At 60.4% G+C, this 16,495-nt stretch overlaps 1 protein-coding gene across 1 annotated transcript in view; it reads left to right on the top strand.

Moving 5' to 3' along the window:
• Positions 1-16,495, top strand: part of LOC139269201 (V-type proton ATPase catalytic subunit A-like) — a 149,504-nt gene that overhangs the window by 10,724 nt on the left and 122,285 nt on the right. The window contains exon 2 of the mRNA XM_070888293.1: positions 6,363-6,500. Within this exon, the coding sequence (XP_070744394.1) occupies positions 6,363-6,500 (138 nt within the window). The remainder of the gene's footprint in view (positions 1-6,362; positions 6,501-16,495) is intronic.

Here is a 16,495-nt window from a genome sequence, read left to right as displayed (position 1 = left end):
GACATAGAAACAAGGGGGGAGAGAGAGATTGGGGGACATAGAGACAAGGGGGGAGAGAGAGATTGGGGGACATAGAGACAAGGGGGGAGAGAGAGATTGGGGGATATAGAGACAAAGGGGGAGAGATAGATTGGGGGACATAGAGACAAGGGGGGAGAGAGAGACTGGGAGACATAGAAACAAGGGGGGAGAGAGAGATTGGGGGACATAGAGACAGGGGGAGAGAGAGACTGGGAGACATAGAAAGAAGGGGGGAGAGAGAGATTGGGGGACATAGAGACAAGGGGGAGAGAGAGATTCGGGGACATAGAGACAAGGGGGAGAGAGAGATTGGGGGACATAGAGACAAGGAGGAGAGAGAGACTGGGGGACATAGAGACAAGGGGGGAGAGAGAGACTGGGGGACATAGAGACAAGGGGGAGAGAGAGATTGGGGGACATAGAGACAAGGGGGAGAGAGAGATTGGGGGACATAGAGACAAGGGGGAGAGAGAGACTGGGGGACATAGAGACAAGGGGGGAGAGAGAGATTGGGGGACATAGAGACAAGGGGGAGAGAGAGACTGGGGACATAGAAACAAGGGGGGAGAGAGAGATTGGGGGACATAGAGACAAGGGGGGAGAGAGAGACTGGGAGGGACATAGAGACAAGGGGGGAGAGAGAGACTGGGGGACATAGAGACAAGGGGGAGAGAGAGATTGGGGGACATAGAGACAAGGGGGGAGAGAGAGACTGGGGGACATAGAGACAAGGGGGGAGAGAGAGATTGGGGGACATAGAGACAAGGGGGGAGAGAGAAACTGGGGGACATAGAGACAAGTAGGGAGAGAGAGACTGGGGGACATAGAGACAAGGGGGGAGAGAGAGATTGGGGGACATAGAGACAAGGGGGGAGAGAGAGACTGGGAGACATAGAAACAAGGGGGGAGAGAGAAATTGGGGGACATAGAGACAAGGGGGGAGAGAGAGACTGGGGGACATAGAGACAAGGGGGGAGAGAGAGATTGGGGGATATAGAGACAAGGGGGAGAGAGAGACTGGGAGACATAGAAACAAGGGGGGAGAGAGAGATTGGGGGACATAGAGACAAGGGGGGAGAGAGAGATTGGGGGATATAGAGACAAGGGGGAGAGACAGATTGGGGGATATAGAGACAAGGGGGGAGAGAGAGACTGGGAGACATAGAAACAAGGGGGGAGAGAGAGATTGGGGGACATAGAGACAAGGGGGGAGAGAGAGATTGGGGGACATAGAGACAAGGGGGAGAGAGAGACTGGGGGACATAGAGACAAGGGGGAGAGAGAGATTGGGGGACATAGAGACAAGGGGGGAGAGAGAGACTGGGGGACATAGAGACAAGGGGGGAGAGAGAGATTGGGGGATATAGAGACAAGGGGGGAGAGAGAGACTGGGAGACATAGAAACAAGGGGGGAGAGAGAGATTGGGGGACATAGAGACAAGGGGGGAGAGAGAGATTGGGGGACATAGAGACAAGGGGGGAGAGAGAGATTGGGGGATATAGAGACAAGGGGGGAGAGAGAGTCTGGGAGACATAGGAACAAGGGGGGAGAGAGAGACTGGGGGACATAGAGACAAGGGGGGAGAGAGAGACTGGGGGACATAGAGACAAGGGGGGAGAGAGAGATTGGGGGACATAGAGACAAGGGGGGAGAGAGAGACTGGGAGACATAGAAACAAGGGGGGAGAGAGAGATTGGGGGACATAGAGACAAGGGGGGAGAGAGAGACCGGGGGACATAGAGACAAGGGGGGAGAGAGAGACTGGGGGACATAGAAACAAGGGGGGAGAGAGAGATTGGGGGACATCGAGACAAGGGGGAGAGAGAGATTGGGGGACATAGAGTCAAGGGGGGAGAGAGAGACTGGGGGACATAGAGACAAGGGGGGAGAGAGAGATTGGGGGATATAGATACAAGGGGGGAGAGAGAGACTGGGAGATATAGAAACAAGGGGGGAGAGAGAGACTGGGGGACATAGAGACAAGAGGGAGAGAGAGATTGGGGGACATAGAGACAAGGGGGGAGAGAGAGACTGTGGGACATAGAGACAAGGGGGGAGAGAGAGATTGGGGGACATAGAGACAAGGGGGGAGAGAGATACTGGGGGACATAGAGACAAGGGGGAGAGAGAGACTGGGGGACATAGAGACAAGGGGGGAGAGAGAGACTGGGGGACATAGAGACAAGGGGGGAGAGAGAGATTGGGGGACATAGAGACAAGGGGGGAGAGAGAGACTGGGAGACATAGAACCAAGGGGGGAGAGAGAGATTGGGGGACATAGAGACAAGGGGGGAGAGAGAGACTGGGGGACATAGAAACAAGGGGGGAGAGAGAGATTGGGGGACATAGAGACAAGGGGGAGAGAGAGATTGGGGGACATAGAGACAAGGGGGGAGAGAGAGACTGGGGGACATAGAGACAAGGGGGGAGAGAGAGATTGGGGGATATAGAGACAAGGGGGGAGAGAGAGACTGGGAGACATAGAAACAAGGGGGGGAGAGAGAGATTGGGGGACATAGAGACAAGGGGGGAGAGAGAGATTGGGGGACATAGAGACAAGGGGGGAGAGAGAGATTGGGGGATATAGAGACAAGGGGGGAGAGAGAGACTGGGAGACATAGAAACAAGGGGGGAGAGAGAGATTGGGGGACATAGAGACAAGGGGGGAGAGAGAGATTGGGGGACATAGAGACAAGGGGGAGAGAGAGATTGGGGGACATAGAGACAAGGGGGAGAGAGAGATTGGGGGACATAGAGACAAGGGGGGAGAGAGAGACTGGGGGACATAGAGACAAGGGGGGAGAGAGAGATTGGGGGATATAGAGACAAGGGGGGAGAGAGAGACTGGGAGACATAGAAACAAGGGGGGAGAGAGAGATTGGGGGACATAGAGACAAGGGGGGAGAGAGAGATTGGGGGACATAGAGACAAGGGGGGAGAGAGAGATTGGGGGATATAGAGACAAGGGGGGAGAGAGAGACTGGGAGACAAAGGAACAAGGGGGGAGAGAGAGATTGGGGGACATAGAGACAAGGGGGGAGAGAGAGATTGGGGGACATAGAGACAAGGGGGAGAGAGAGACTGGGGGACATAGAGACAAGGGGGAGAGAGAGATTGGGGGACATAGAGACAAGGGGGAGAGAGAGACTGGTGGACATAGAGACAAGGGGGGAGAGAGAGATTGGGGGACATAGAGACGGCGGGGGGAGAGACAGAGACTTGGGAGTGGAGACTGGGGGGAGAGACGGGGGTGGGAGAGACGAGGGAGTAGAGGAACTGGGGGACGGGAGAGATGAGGGGGGAGAGAGAGACTGGGGGAGAGACGAGGGTGTAGAGAGACTGGGGGACGTAGAGACGAGGGGGCAGAGAGAGACTGGGGGAGAGACGAGGGGGTAGAGGGACTGGGGGACGTAGAGACGAGGGGGGGGAGAGAGACTGGGGGAGAGACAAGGGGGAGAGAGACTGGGGGACGTAGAGACGAGGGGGGGGAGAGAGACTGGGGGAGAGACAAGGGGGAGAGAGACTGGGGGACGTAGAGACGAGGGGGGGGAGAGAGAGACTGGGGGAGAGACGAGGGGGTAGAGGGACTGGCGGTCGTAGAGACGGGGGGGGAGAGAGACCGGGGGAGAGACGAGGGGGAGAGAGACTGGGGGACGTAGAGACGAGGGGGGGGGAGAGAGAGAGATTGGGGGGGAGATGGGGGGAGAGACAAGGAGGGGAAGAAAGACTGGGGGACATAGAGACAAGGGGGGAGAGAGTTATTGGGGGACATAGAGATGGGGGGGGAGAGACAGAGACTTGGGAGTGGAGACTGGGGGGGGGAGAGACGAAGGGTGAGAGAGAGAGAGAGACTGGGGGGGAGACGGGGGTGGGAGAGAGAGATAGACTGGGGGGGAGACGGGGGTGGGAGAGAGAGAGAGACTGGGGGGCGAGAGAGAGTGAGACTGGGGCGAGAGAGAGAGAGAGAGATGGGGAGAGAGAGAGAGAGAGAGAGAGACTGAGGGGAGAGACAGAGACTGGTGAGAGCGAGAGATTGGGGCGGAGGGAGAGAGGGAGAGAGACTGGGGGCGGGAGAGACGATGGGGGGAGAGAGAGACTGGTGTGGGTAGACGGTGGGGGGGAGAGAGACGAGGGGGGGACAGATAGGCTGGTGTGAGTAGACGGTGGGGGGGAGAGAGACGAGGGGGGGAGAGAGAGACTGGTGTGGGTAGACGGTGGGGGGGAGAGAGACGAGGCAGGGGACAGAGATGGGGGGGAGAGACGGGGGTGGGAGAGACGAGGGGGTAGAGGGACTGGGGGACGTAGAGACGAGGGGGGAGAGAGAGACTGGGGGAGAGACGAGGGGGTAGAGGGACTGGGGGACGTAGAGACGATGGGGCAGAGAGAGACTGGGGGAGAGACGAGGGGGAGAGAGACTGGGGGACGTAGAGACGAAGGGGGGGAGAGAGAGAGATTGGGGAGAGATGCGGGGAGAGATAAGGAGGGGAAGAGAGACTGGGGGACATAGAGATAAGGGGGGAGAGAGAGATTGGGGGACATAGAGACGACGGGGGGAGAGAGAGATTGGGGGAGAGACGAGGGGGTAGAGGGACTGGCGGACGTAGAGACGAGGGGGCAGAGAGAGACTGGGGGACGTAGAGACGAGGGGGGGGAGAGAGAGATTGGGGGACATAGAGACGAGGGGGGAAAAGACAGAGACTTGGGAGTGGAGACTGGGGGGGAGAGACGAGGGGGGAGAGGAACTGGGGGACGGGAGAGACGAGGGGGGAGAGGGACTGGGGGACGTAGAGACGAGGGGGCAGAGAGAGACTGGGGGAGAGACGAGGGGGAGAGAGACTGGGGGACGTTGAGACAAGGGGGCAGAGAGAGACTGGGGGAGAGACGAGGGGGTAGAGGGACTGGGGGACGTAGAGACGAGGGGGCAGAGAGAGAGAGATTGGGGGGAGATGGGGGGAGAGACATGGAGGGGAAGAGAGACTGGGGGACATAGAGACAAGGGGGGAGAGAGAGATTGGGGGACATAGAGACGGGGGGGGGAGAGACAGAGACTTGGGAGTGGAGACTGGGGGGGAGAGACAAGGGGTGAGAGAGAGAGAGAGACTGGGGGGGAGACGGGGGGGGGAGAGAGATAGACTGGAGGGGAGACGGGGGGGGGAGAGAGAGAGAGACTGTGGGGGAGACGGGGGTGGGAGAGAGAGAGAGACTGGGGGGGAGACAGGGGGGGGAGAGAGAGAGAGACTGTGGGGGAGACGGGGGTGGGAGAGAGAGAGAGACTGGGGGGGAGACAGGGGGGGAGAGAGAGAGAGACTGTGGGGGAGACGGGGGTGGGAGAGAGAGAGAGACTGGGGGGGAGACAGGGGGGGGAGAGAAAGAGAGACTGTGGGGGAGACGGGGGTGGGAGAGAGAGAGATACTGGGGGGGAGACAGGGGGGGGAGAGAGAGAGAGACTGTGGGGGAGACGGGGGTGGGAGAGAGAGAGAGACTGGGGGGGAGACAGGGGGGGGAGAGAGAGAGAGACTGGGGGGGAGACGGGGGTGGGAGAGAGAGAGAGACTGGGGGGGAGACAGGGGGGGGAGAGAGAGAGAGACTGGGGGGGAGATGGGTGGGGGAGAGAGAGAGAGACTGTGGGGGAGATGGGGGTGGGAGAGAGAGAGAGACTGGGGGGGAGACAGGGGTGGGAGAGAGAGAGAGACTGGGGGGGAGACGGGGGTGGGAGAGAGAGAGAGAGACTGCGGGGGAGACAGGGGTGGGAGAGAGAGAGAGAGACTGGGGGGGAGACAGGGGTGGGAGAGAGAGAGACTGGGGGGGAGACGGGGGTGGGAGAGAGAGAGACTGGGGGGGAGACGGGGGTGGGAGAGAGAGAGACTGGGGGGGAGACGGGGGGGGAAGAGACAGAGACTTGGGGGGGGAGACGGGGGGGGAAAGAGACAGAGACTTGGGGGGGAGACGGGGGGGAGAGACAGAGACTTGGGGGGGAGACGGGGGGGGGGAAGAGACAGAGACTTGGGGGGGAGACGGGGGGAGAGACAGAGACTTGGGGGGGAGACGGGGGGGAGAGACAGAGACTTGGGGGGGAGACGGGGGAGGGGGAAAGAGACAGAGACTTGGGGGGGAGACGGGGGGGGGAAGAGACAGAGACTTGGGGGGGAGACGGGGGGGGAAGAGACAGAGACTTGGGGGGGAGACGGGGGGGGGAAGAGACAGAGACTTGGGGGGGAGACGGGGGGGGGGGGAAGAGACAGAGACTTGGGGGGGGGAGACTGGCAGTAGGAAGACCGGGCTGCTGCGACCTGTGGCAGTCAGTCAGTGAGCACTCTGTCTCCCCCTTGCGCCCCCTCAGGTTGGGAGCCATGTGACTGGGGGAGATGTGTATGGTTCAGTGTTTGAGAACTCCCTGATCAACCACAAGATCCTAGTCCCACCGAAGAGCCGAGGTACCGTTACCTACATCGCCCCGCCCGGGAACTACGATGTGTCTGTGAGTATAACTCCCATCTCAGGTCTGTGATAGGCCGTGTCTGCCCTAGGCACCTGACGTGTCTCTCTCTCTCTGCTTTCGGTCCCCACCACAAAGTGCATTCCCTATCCCAACTCCTGCCTGAGGCTGAACCACATTGTTTGCGACCTTGCTGTCAGATTTGACCCTGAAATGAGCTTCCAGCCACATATCCACAGCATAACTAAGACCATCTATTTCCACCTCCGTAACATCGCCCGTCTCCGCCCCTGCCTCAGCTCATCCGCTGCTGAAACCCTCATCCATGCCTTTGTTATCCCGAGGCTTGACTATTACAACACACTCCTGGCTGACCTCCCACATTCTACCCTACGTAAACTTCCAGTCATCCAAAACTCAGCTGTCAGTGTCCTAACTCGCACTGAGTCCCACTCACCCAACTCCCCCTGTGCCCCGTGTCCTAACTCGCACCGAGTCCCACTCACCCAACTCCCCCTGTGCCCCATGTCCTAACTCGCACCGAGTCCCGCTCACCCACCACTCCCTGTGCTCACTGACCCGTGTCCTAACTCGCACCCAGTCCCGCTCACCCATCACCCCCTGTGCCCCATGTTCGAACTCAAACTGAGTCCCGCTCACCCATCACCCCCTGTGCTCACTGACCTGTGTCCTAACTCACACCGAGTCCCACTCACCCATCACCCCGTGTGCTCACTGACCTGTGTCCTAACTCGCACCGAGTCCCACTCACCTGTCACCCCCTGTGCCCCATGTCCTAACTCGCACCCAGTCCCGCTCACCAGTCACCCCCTGTGCCCCATGTCCTAACTCGAAACCCAGTCCAGCTCACCCATCACCCCCTGTGCTCACTGACCTGTGTCCTAACTCACCCATCACCCCCTCTGCTCACTGACCTGTGTCCTAACACGCACCGAGTCCCACTCACCCATCACCCGCTGTGCCCCGTGTCCTAATTCGCACCGAGTCCCACTCACCCATCACCCCCTGTGCCCCATGTCCTAACTCGCACCCAGTCCCGCTCACCCATCAGTCACAGTGCTCACTGACCTGTGTCCTAACTCGCACCCAGTCCCGCTCACCCTTCACCCCCTGTGCTCACTGACCCGTGTCCTAACTTGCACCGAGTCCCATTCACCCATCACCCCCTGTGGCCCGTGTCCTAACTCGCACCGAGTACCGCTCACCCATCACACCCTGTGCCCCATGTCCGAACTCAAACTGAGTCCCGCTCACCCATCACCCCCTGTGCTCACTGACCCGTGTCCTAACTCGCACCCAGTACCGCTCACCCACCACTCATTGTACTCACTGACCCGTGTCCTAACTCGTACCCAGTCCCGCTCACCCATCAGTCACTGTGCTCACTGACCTGTGTCCTAACTCACACCGAGACCTACATTACCCATCACCCACTGTGCTCACTGACCTGTGTCCTAAATCGCACTGAGTCCCGCTCACCAGTCACCACCTGTGCCCCATGTCCTAACTCGCACCCAGTACCGCTCACCCACCACTCATTGTGCTCACTGACCCGTGTCCTAACTCGCGCCCAATCCTGCTCAGCCAACAGTCACTGTGCTCACTGACCTGTGTCCTAACTCTCACAGAGTCCCACTCACCCGTCACCCCCTGTGCCCCGTGTCCTAACTCACACCCAGTCCCGCTCACTCGTCACCCCCTGTGCCCCATGTCCTAACTCGCACCCAGTCCCGCTCACCCACCACTCACTGTGCTCACTGACCCATGTCCTAACTCGCATCCAGTCCCGCTCACCCATCACCCCCTATGCCACATGTCCTAACTCACACGGAGTCCCGCTCACCCATCACCACCTGTGCTCACTGACCCGTGTCCTAACTCGCACCCAGTCCCGCTCATCCATCACCCCCTGTGCCCCGTGTCCTAACTCACACCGAGTCCCGCTCACCCATCACCCTCTGTGCTCACTGACCTGTGTCCTAACTATCACCGCGTCCCGCTCACGCATCACCTGCTGTGCTCACTGACCCGTGTCCTAACTAGCACCGAGTCCCGCTCACCCATAACCCCCTGTGCCCCATGTCCTAATTCGCACCCAGTCCCGCTCACCCGTCACCCGCTGTGCCCCATGTCCTAACTCGCACCCAGTCCTGCTCACCCACCACTCACTGTGCTCACTGACCCGTGTCCTAACTCGCATCCAGTCCCACTCACCCATCACCCCCTGTGCTCACTGACCTGTGTCCTAACTTGCACCGAGTCCCACTCACCCGTCACCCCCTGTGCCCCATGTCCTAACTCGCACCCAGTCCCACTCACCCATCACCCCCTGTGCTCACTGACCTGTGTCCTAACTCGCAAAGGGTCCCACGCACCCATCACCCGCTGTGCCCCGTGTTCTATTTCGCACCGGCTCCCGCTCACCCATCACCACCTGTGCCCCATGTCCTAACTCGCACCCAGTACCGCTCACCCACCACTCATTGTGCTCACTGACCCGTGTCCTAACTCGCACCCAGTTCTGCTCAGCCAACAGTCACTGTGCTCACTGACCTGTGTCCCAACTCGCTCAGAGTCCCACTCACCCGTCACCCCCTCTGCCCCGAGTCCTAACTCGCACCCAGTCCCGCTCACCCACCACTCACTGTGCTCACTGACCCATGTCCTAACTCGCACCCAGTCCCGCTCACCCATCACCCCCTGTGCCACATGTCCTAACTCACACGGAGTCCCGCTCACCCATCACCCCCTGTGCTCACTGACCCGTGTCCTAACTCGCACCCAGTCCCGCTCATCCATCACCCCCTGTGCCCCATGTCCTAACTCACAACGAGTCCCGCTCACCCATCACCTGCTGTGCTCACTGACCTGTGTCCGAACTCGCACTGAGTCCCACTCACCCATCACCCACTGTGCTCACTGACCCGTGTCCTAACTTGCAACGAGTCCCGCTCACCCATCACCCACTGTGCTCACTGACCTGTGTCCTAACTCACACCCAGTCCCAATCACCCATCCCCACTGTGCCCCGTGTCTTAACTCACACTGAGTCCCACTCACCCATCACCCCGTGTGCTCACTGATCTCTGTCCTAACTCGCACCCAGTCCCGCTCACCGATCACTCACTGTGCTCACTGACCCGTGTCCTAACTCGCACAGGGTCCCACGCACCCATCACCCGCTGTGTACCGTGTCCTATTTCGCACCGAGTCCCGCTCACCCATCACCACCTGTGCCCCATGTCCTAACTCGCACCCAGTCCCGCTCACCCATCACCCCCTGTGCTCACTGACCCGTGTCCTAACTCGCACCCAGTCCCGCTCACCCACCACTCACTGTGCTCACTGACCCGTTTCCGAACTCGCACCCAGTCCCGCTCACCCATCAGTCACTGTCCTCACTGACCCATGTCCTAACTCGCACCCAGTCCCGCTCACCCATCACCCGCTGTGCTCACTGACCCATGTCCTAACTCACACCGAGTCCCACTCACCCATCACCCGCTGTGCTCACTGACCTGTGTCCTAACTCACACCCAGTCCCAATCACCCATCCCCCCTGTGCCCCGTGTCCTAACTCACACTGAGTCCCACTCACCCATCACCCCGTGTGCTCACTGATCTGTGTCCTAACTCGCACCCAGTCCCGCTCACCGATCACTCACTGTGCTCACTGACCCATGTCCTAACTCACACCGGGTCCCGCTCACCCATCACCCCCTGTGCTCACTGACCCGTGTCCTAACTCGCACCGGGTCCCACTCACCCATCACCCCCTGTGCTCACTGACCTGTGTCCAAATTCGCACCGAGTCCCGCTCACCCGTCTCCCCCTGTGCCTCGTGTCCTAACTCGCACCGAGTCCCGCTCACCCGTCACCCCCTGTGCCCTGTGTCTTAACTCGCACCGAGTTCCGCTCACCCATCACCCCCTGTTCCCCATGTCCTAACTCACACCGAGTCCCGCTCACCCATCACCCTCTGTGCTCACTGACCTGTGTCCTAACTCACACCGCGTCCCGCTCACTCATCACCTCCTGTGCTCACTGACCCGTGTCCCAACTAGCACCGAGTCCCGCTCACCCATCACCCCCTGTGCCCCATGTCCTAATTCGCACCCAGTCCCGCTCACCCGTCACCCGCTGTGCCCCATGTCCTAACTCGCATCCAGTCCTGCTCACCCACCACTCACTGTGCTCACTGACCCGTGTCCTAACTCGCATCCAGTCCCACTCACCCATCACCCCCTGTGCTCACTGACCTGTGTCCTAACTCGCACCGAGTCCCACTCACCCGTCACCCCCTGTGCCCCATGTCCTAACTCGCACCCATTCCCGCTCACCCATCACCCCCTGTGCTCACTGACCTGTGTCCTAACACGCACCGAGTCCCACTCACCCATCACCCCCTGTGCTCACTGACCTGTGTCCTAACTCGCAAAGGGTCCCACGCACCCATCACCCGCTGTGCCCCGTGTTGTATTTCGCACCGACTCTCGCTCACCCATCACCACCTGTGCCCCATGTCCTAACTCGCACCCAGTACCGCTCACCCACCACTCATTGTGCTCACTGACCCGTGTCCTAACTCGCACCCAGTTCTGCTCAGCCAACAGTCACTGTGCTCACTGACCTGTGTCCTAACTCGCTCAGAGTCCCACTCACCCGTCACCCCCGTGCCCCGTGTCCTAACTCACACCGAGTCCCACTCACACGTCACCCCCTGTGCCCCATGTCCTAACTCGCAACCAGTCCCGCTCACCCACCACTCACTGTGCTCACTGACCCATGTCCTAACTCGCACCCAGTCCCACTCACCCATCACCCCCTGTGCCACATGTCCTAACTCACACGGAGTCCCGCTCACCCATCACCCCCTGTGCTCACTGACCCGTGTCCTAACTCGCACCCAGTCCCGCTCATCCATCACCCCCTGTGCCCCATGTCCTAACTCACAACGAGTCCCGCTCACCCATCACCTGCTGTGCTCACTGACCTGTGTCCGAACTCGCACTGAGTCCCACTCACCCATCACCCACTGTGCTCACTGACCCGTGTCCTAACTTGCAACGAGTCCCACTCACCCATCACCCACTGTGCTCACTGACCCGTGTCCTAACTTGCAACGAGTCCCGCTCACCCATCACCCACTGTGCTCACTGACCTGTGTCCTAACTCACACCCAGTCCCAATCACCCATCCCCACTGTGCCCCGTGTCCAAACTCACACTGAGTCCCACTCACCCATCACCCACTGTGCTCACTGATCTGTGTCCTAACTCGCACCCAGTCCCGCTCACCGATCACTCACTGTGCTCACTGACCCGTGTCCTAACTCGCACAGGGTCCCACGCACCCATCACCCGCTGTGTACCGTGTCCTATTTCGCACCGAGTCCCGCTCACCCATCACCACCTGTGCCCCATGTCCTAACTCGCACCCAGTCCCGCTCACCCATCACCCCCTGTGCTCACTGACCCGTGTCCTAACTCGCACCCAGTCCCGCTCACCCACCACTCACTGTGCTCACTGACCCGTTTCCGAACTCGCACCCAGTCCCGCTCACCCATCAGTCACTGTCCTCACTGACCCATGTCCTAACTCGCACCCAGTCCCGCTCACCCATCACCCGCTGTGCTCACTGACCCATGTCCTAACTCACACCGAGTCCCACTCACCCATCACCCGCTGTGCTCACTGACCCATGTCCTAACTCACACCGAGTCCTGCTCACCCATCACCCCCTGTGCTCACTGACCCGTGTCCTAACTCACACCGAGTCCCGCTCACCCATCACCTGCTGTGCTCACTGACCTGTGTCCTAACTCGCACTGAGTCCCGCTCATCCATCACCCCCTGTGCTCACTGACCCGTGTCCTAACTCGCACCGAGTCCCGCTCACCCGTCACCCCCTTTGCCCCGTGTCCTAACTCGCACCCAGTCCCGCTCACCCATCACCCCCTGTGCTCACTGACCTGTGTCCTAACTCGCACCGAGTCCCGCTCACCCGTCACCCCCTTTGCCCCGTGTCCTAACTCGCACCCAGTCCCACTCACCCATCACCCCCTGTGCTCACTGACCTGTGTCCTAACTCGCACCGAGTCCCACTCACCCATCACCCCCTGTGCCCCGTGTTCTATTTCGCACCGGCTCCCGCTCACCCATCACCACCTGTGCCCCATGTCCTAACTCGCACCCAGTACCGCTCACCCACCACTCATTGTGCTCACTGACCCGTGTCCTAACTCGCACCCAGTTCTGCTCAGCCAACAGTCACTGTGCTCACTGACCTGTGTCCCAACTCGCTCAGAGTCCCACTCACCCGTCACCCCCTCTGCCCCGAGTCCTAACTCGCACCCAGTCCCGCTCACCCACCACTCACTGTGCTCACTGACCCATGTCCTAACTCGCACCCAGTCCCGCTCACCCATCACCCCCTGTGCCACATGTCCTAACTCACACGGAGTCCCGCTCACCCATCACCCCCTGTGCTCACTGACCCGTGTCCTAACTCGCACCCAGTCCCGCTCATCCATCACCCCCTGTGCCCCATGTCCTAACTCACAACGAGTCCCGCTCACCCATCACCTGCTGTGCTCACTGACCTGTGTCCGAACTCGCACTGAGTCCCACTCACCCATCACCCACTGTGCTCACTGACCCGTGTCCTAACTTGCAACGAGTCCCGCTCACCCATCACCCACTGTGCTCACTGACCTGTGTCCTAACTCACACCCAGTCCCAATCACCCATCCCCACTGTGCCCCGTGTCTTAACTCACACTGAGTCCCACTCACCCATCACCCCGTGTGCTCACTGATCTCTGTCCTAACTCGCACCCAGTCCCGCTCACCGATCACTCACTGTGCTCACTGACCCGTGTCCTAACTCGCACAGGGTCCCACGCACCCATCACCCGCTGTGTACCGTGTCCTATTTCGCACCGAGTCCCGCTCACCCATCACCACCTGTGCCCCATGTCCTAACTCGCACCCAGTCCCGCTCACCCATCACCCCCTGTGCTCACTGACCCGTGTCCTAACTCGCACCCAGTCCCGCTCACCCACCACTCACTGTGCTCACTGACCCGTTTCCGAACTCGCACCCAGTCCCGCTCACCCATCAGTCACTGTCCTCACTGACCCATGTCCTAACTCGCACCCAGTCCCGCTCACCCATCACCCGCTGTGCTCACTGACCCATGTCCTAACTCACACCGAGTCCCACTCACCCATCACCCGCTGTGCTCACTGACCTGTGTCCTAACTCACACCCAGTCCCAATCACCCATCCCCCCTGTGCCCCGTGTCCTAACTCACACTGAGTCCCACTCACCCATCACCCCGTGTGCTCACTGATCTGTGTCCTAACTCGCACCCAGTCCCGCTCACCGATCACTCACTGTGCTCACTGACCCATGTCCTAACTCACACCGGGTCCCGCTCACCCATCACCCCCTGTGCTCACTGACCCGTGTCCTAACTCGCACCGGGTCCCACTCACCCATCACCCCCTGTGCTCACTGACCTGTGTCCTAATTCGCACCGAGTCCCGCTCACCCGTCTCCCCCTGTGCCTCGTGTCCTAACTCGCACCGAGTCCCGCTCACCCGTCACCCCCTGTGCCCTGTGTCTTAACTCGCACCGAGTTCCGCTCACCCATCACCCCCTGTTCCCCATGTCCTAACTCACACCGAGTCCCGCTCACCCATCACCCTCTGTGCTCACTGACCTGTGTCCTAACTCACACCGCGTCCCGCTCACTCATCACCTCCTGTGCTCACTGACCCGTGTCCCAACTAGCACCGAGTCCCGCTCACCCATCACCCCCTGTGCCCCATGTCCTAATTCGCACCCAGTCCCGCTCACCCGTCACCCGCTGTGCCCCATGTCCTAACTCGCACCCAGTCCTGCTCACCCACCACTCACTGTGCTCACTGACCCGTGTCCTAACTCGCATCCAGTCCCACTCACCCATCACCCCCTGTGCTCACTGACCTGTGTCCTAACTCGCACCGAGTCCCACTCACCCGTCACCCCCTGTGCCCCATGTCCTAACTCGCACCCATTCCCGCTCACCCATCACCTCCTGTGCTCACTGACCTGTGTCCTAACACGCACCGAGTCCCACTCACCCATCACCCCCTGTGCTCACTGACCTGTGTCCTAACTCGCAAAGGGTCCCACGCACCCATCACCCGCTGTGCCCCGTGTTCTATTTCGCACCGACTCTCGCTCACCCATCACCACCTGTGCCCCATGTCCTAACTCGCACCCAGTACCGCTCACCCACCACTCATTGTGCTCACTGACCCGTGTCCTAACTCGCACCCAGTTCTGCTCAGCCAACAGTCACTGTGCTCACTGACCTGTGTCCTAACTCGCTCAGAGTCCCACTCACCCGTCACCCCCGTGCCCCGTGTCCTAACTCACACCGAGTCCCACTCACACGTCACCCCCTGTGCCCCATGTCCTAACTCGCACCCAGTCCCGCTCACCCACCACTCACTGTGCTCACTGACCCATGTCCTAACTGGCACCCAGTCCCACTCACCCATCACCCCCTGTGCCACATGTCCTAACTCACACGGAGTCCCGCTCACCCATCACCCCCTGTGCTCACTGACCCGTGTCCTAACTCGCACCCAGTCCCGCTCATCCATCACCCCCTGTGCCCCATGTCCTAACTCACAACGAGTCCCGCTCACCCATCACCTGCTGTGCTCACTGACCTGTGTCCGAACTCGCACTGAGTCCCACTCACCCATCACCCACTGTGCTCACTGACCCGTGTCCTAACTTGCAACGAGTCCCGCTCACCCATCACCCACTGTGCTCACTGACCCGTGTCCTAACTTGCAACGAGTCCCGCTCACCCATCACCCACTGTGCTCACTGACCTGTGTCCTAACTCACACCCAGTCCCAATCACCCATCCCCACTGTGCCCCGTGTCCAAACTCACACTGAGTCCCACTCACCCATCACCCACTGTGCTCACTGATCTGTGTCCTAACTCGCACCCAGTCCCGCTCACCGATCACTCACTGTGCTCACTGACCCGTGTCCTAACTCGCACAGGGTCCCACGCACCCATCACCCGCTGTGTACCGTGTCCTATTTCGCACCGAGTCCCGCTCACCCATCACCACCTGTGCCCCATGTCCTAACTCGCACCCAGTCCCGCTCACCCATCACCCCCTGTGCTCACTGACCCGTGTCCTAACTCGCACCCAGTCCCGCTCACCCACCACTCACTGTGCTCACTGACCCGTTTCCGAACTCGCACCCAGTCCCGCTCACCCATCAGTCACTGTCCTCACTGACCCATGTCCTAACTCGCACCCAGTCCCGCTCACCCATCACCCGCTGTGCTCACTGACCCATGTCCTAACTCACACCGAGTCCCACTCACCCATCACCCGCTGTGCTCACTGACCCATGTCCTAACTCACACCGAGTCCTGCTCACCCATCACCCCCTGTGCTCACTGACCCGTGTCCTAACTCACACCGAGTCCCGCTCACCCATCACCTGCTGTGCTCACTGACCTGTGTCCTAACTCGCACTGAGTCCCGCTCATCCATCACCCCCTGTGCTCACTGACCCGTGTCCTAACTCGCACCGAGTCCCGCTCACCCGTCACCCCCTTTGCCCCGTGTCCTAACTCGCACCCAGTCCCGCTCACCCATCACCCCCTGTGCTCACTGACCTGTGTCCTAACTCGCACCGAGTCCCGCTCACCCGTCACCCCCTTTGCCCCGTGTCCTAACTCGCACCCAGTCCCACTCACCCATCACCCCCTGTACCCCGTGTCCTATTTCGCACCGAGTCCCGCTCACCCATCACCACCTGTGCCCCATGTCCGAACTCGCACCCAGTACCGCTCACCCACCACTCACTGTGCTCACTGACCCGTGTCCTAATTCGCACCCAGTCCCACTCACCCATCACCCACTGTGCTCACTGACCCGAGTCCTATTTCGCACCGAGTCCCGCTCACCCATCACCACCTGTGCCCC

The sequence above is a fragment of the Pristiophorus japonicus genome, chromosome 8, assembly GCF_044704955.1.
Source record: "Pristiophorus japonicus isolate sPriJap1 chromosome 8, sPriJap1.hap1, whole genome shotgun sequence".
Classification (NCBI taxonomy): Eukaryota; Metazoa; Chordata; class Chondrichthyes; family Pristiophoridae; genus Pristiophorus; species Pristiophorus japonicus.
Note: the sequence above shows the minus strand (reverse complement) of the source record. Positions and strands in the feature narration are given on the sequence as shown.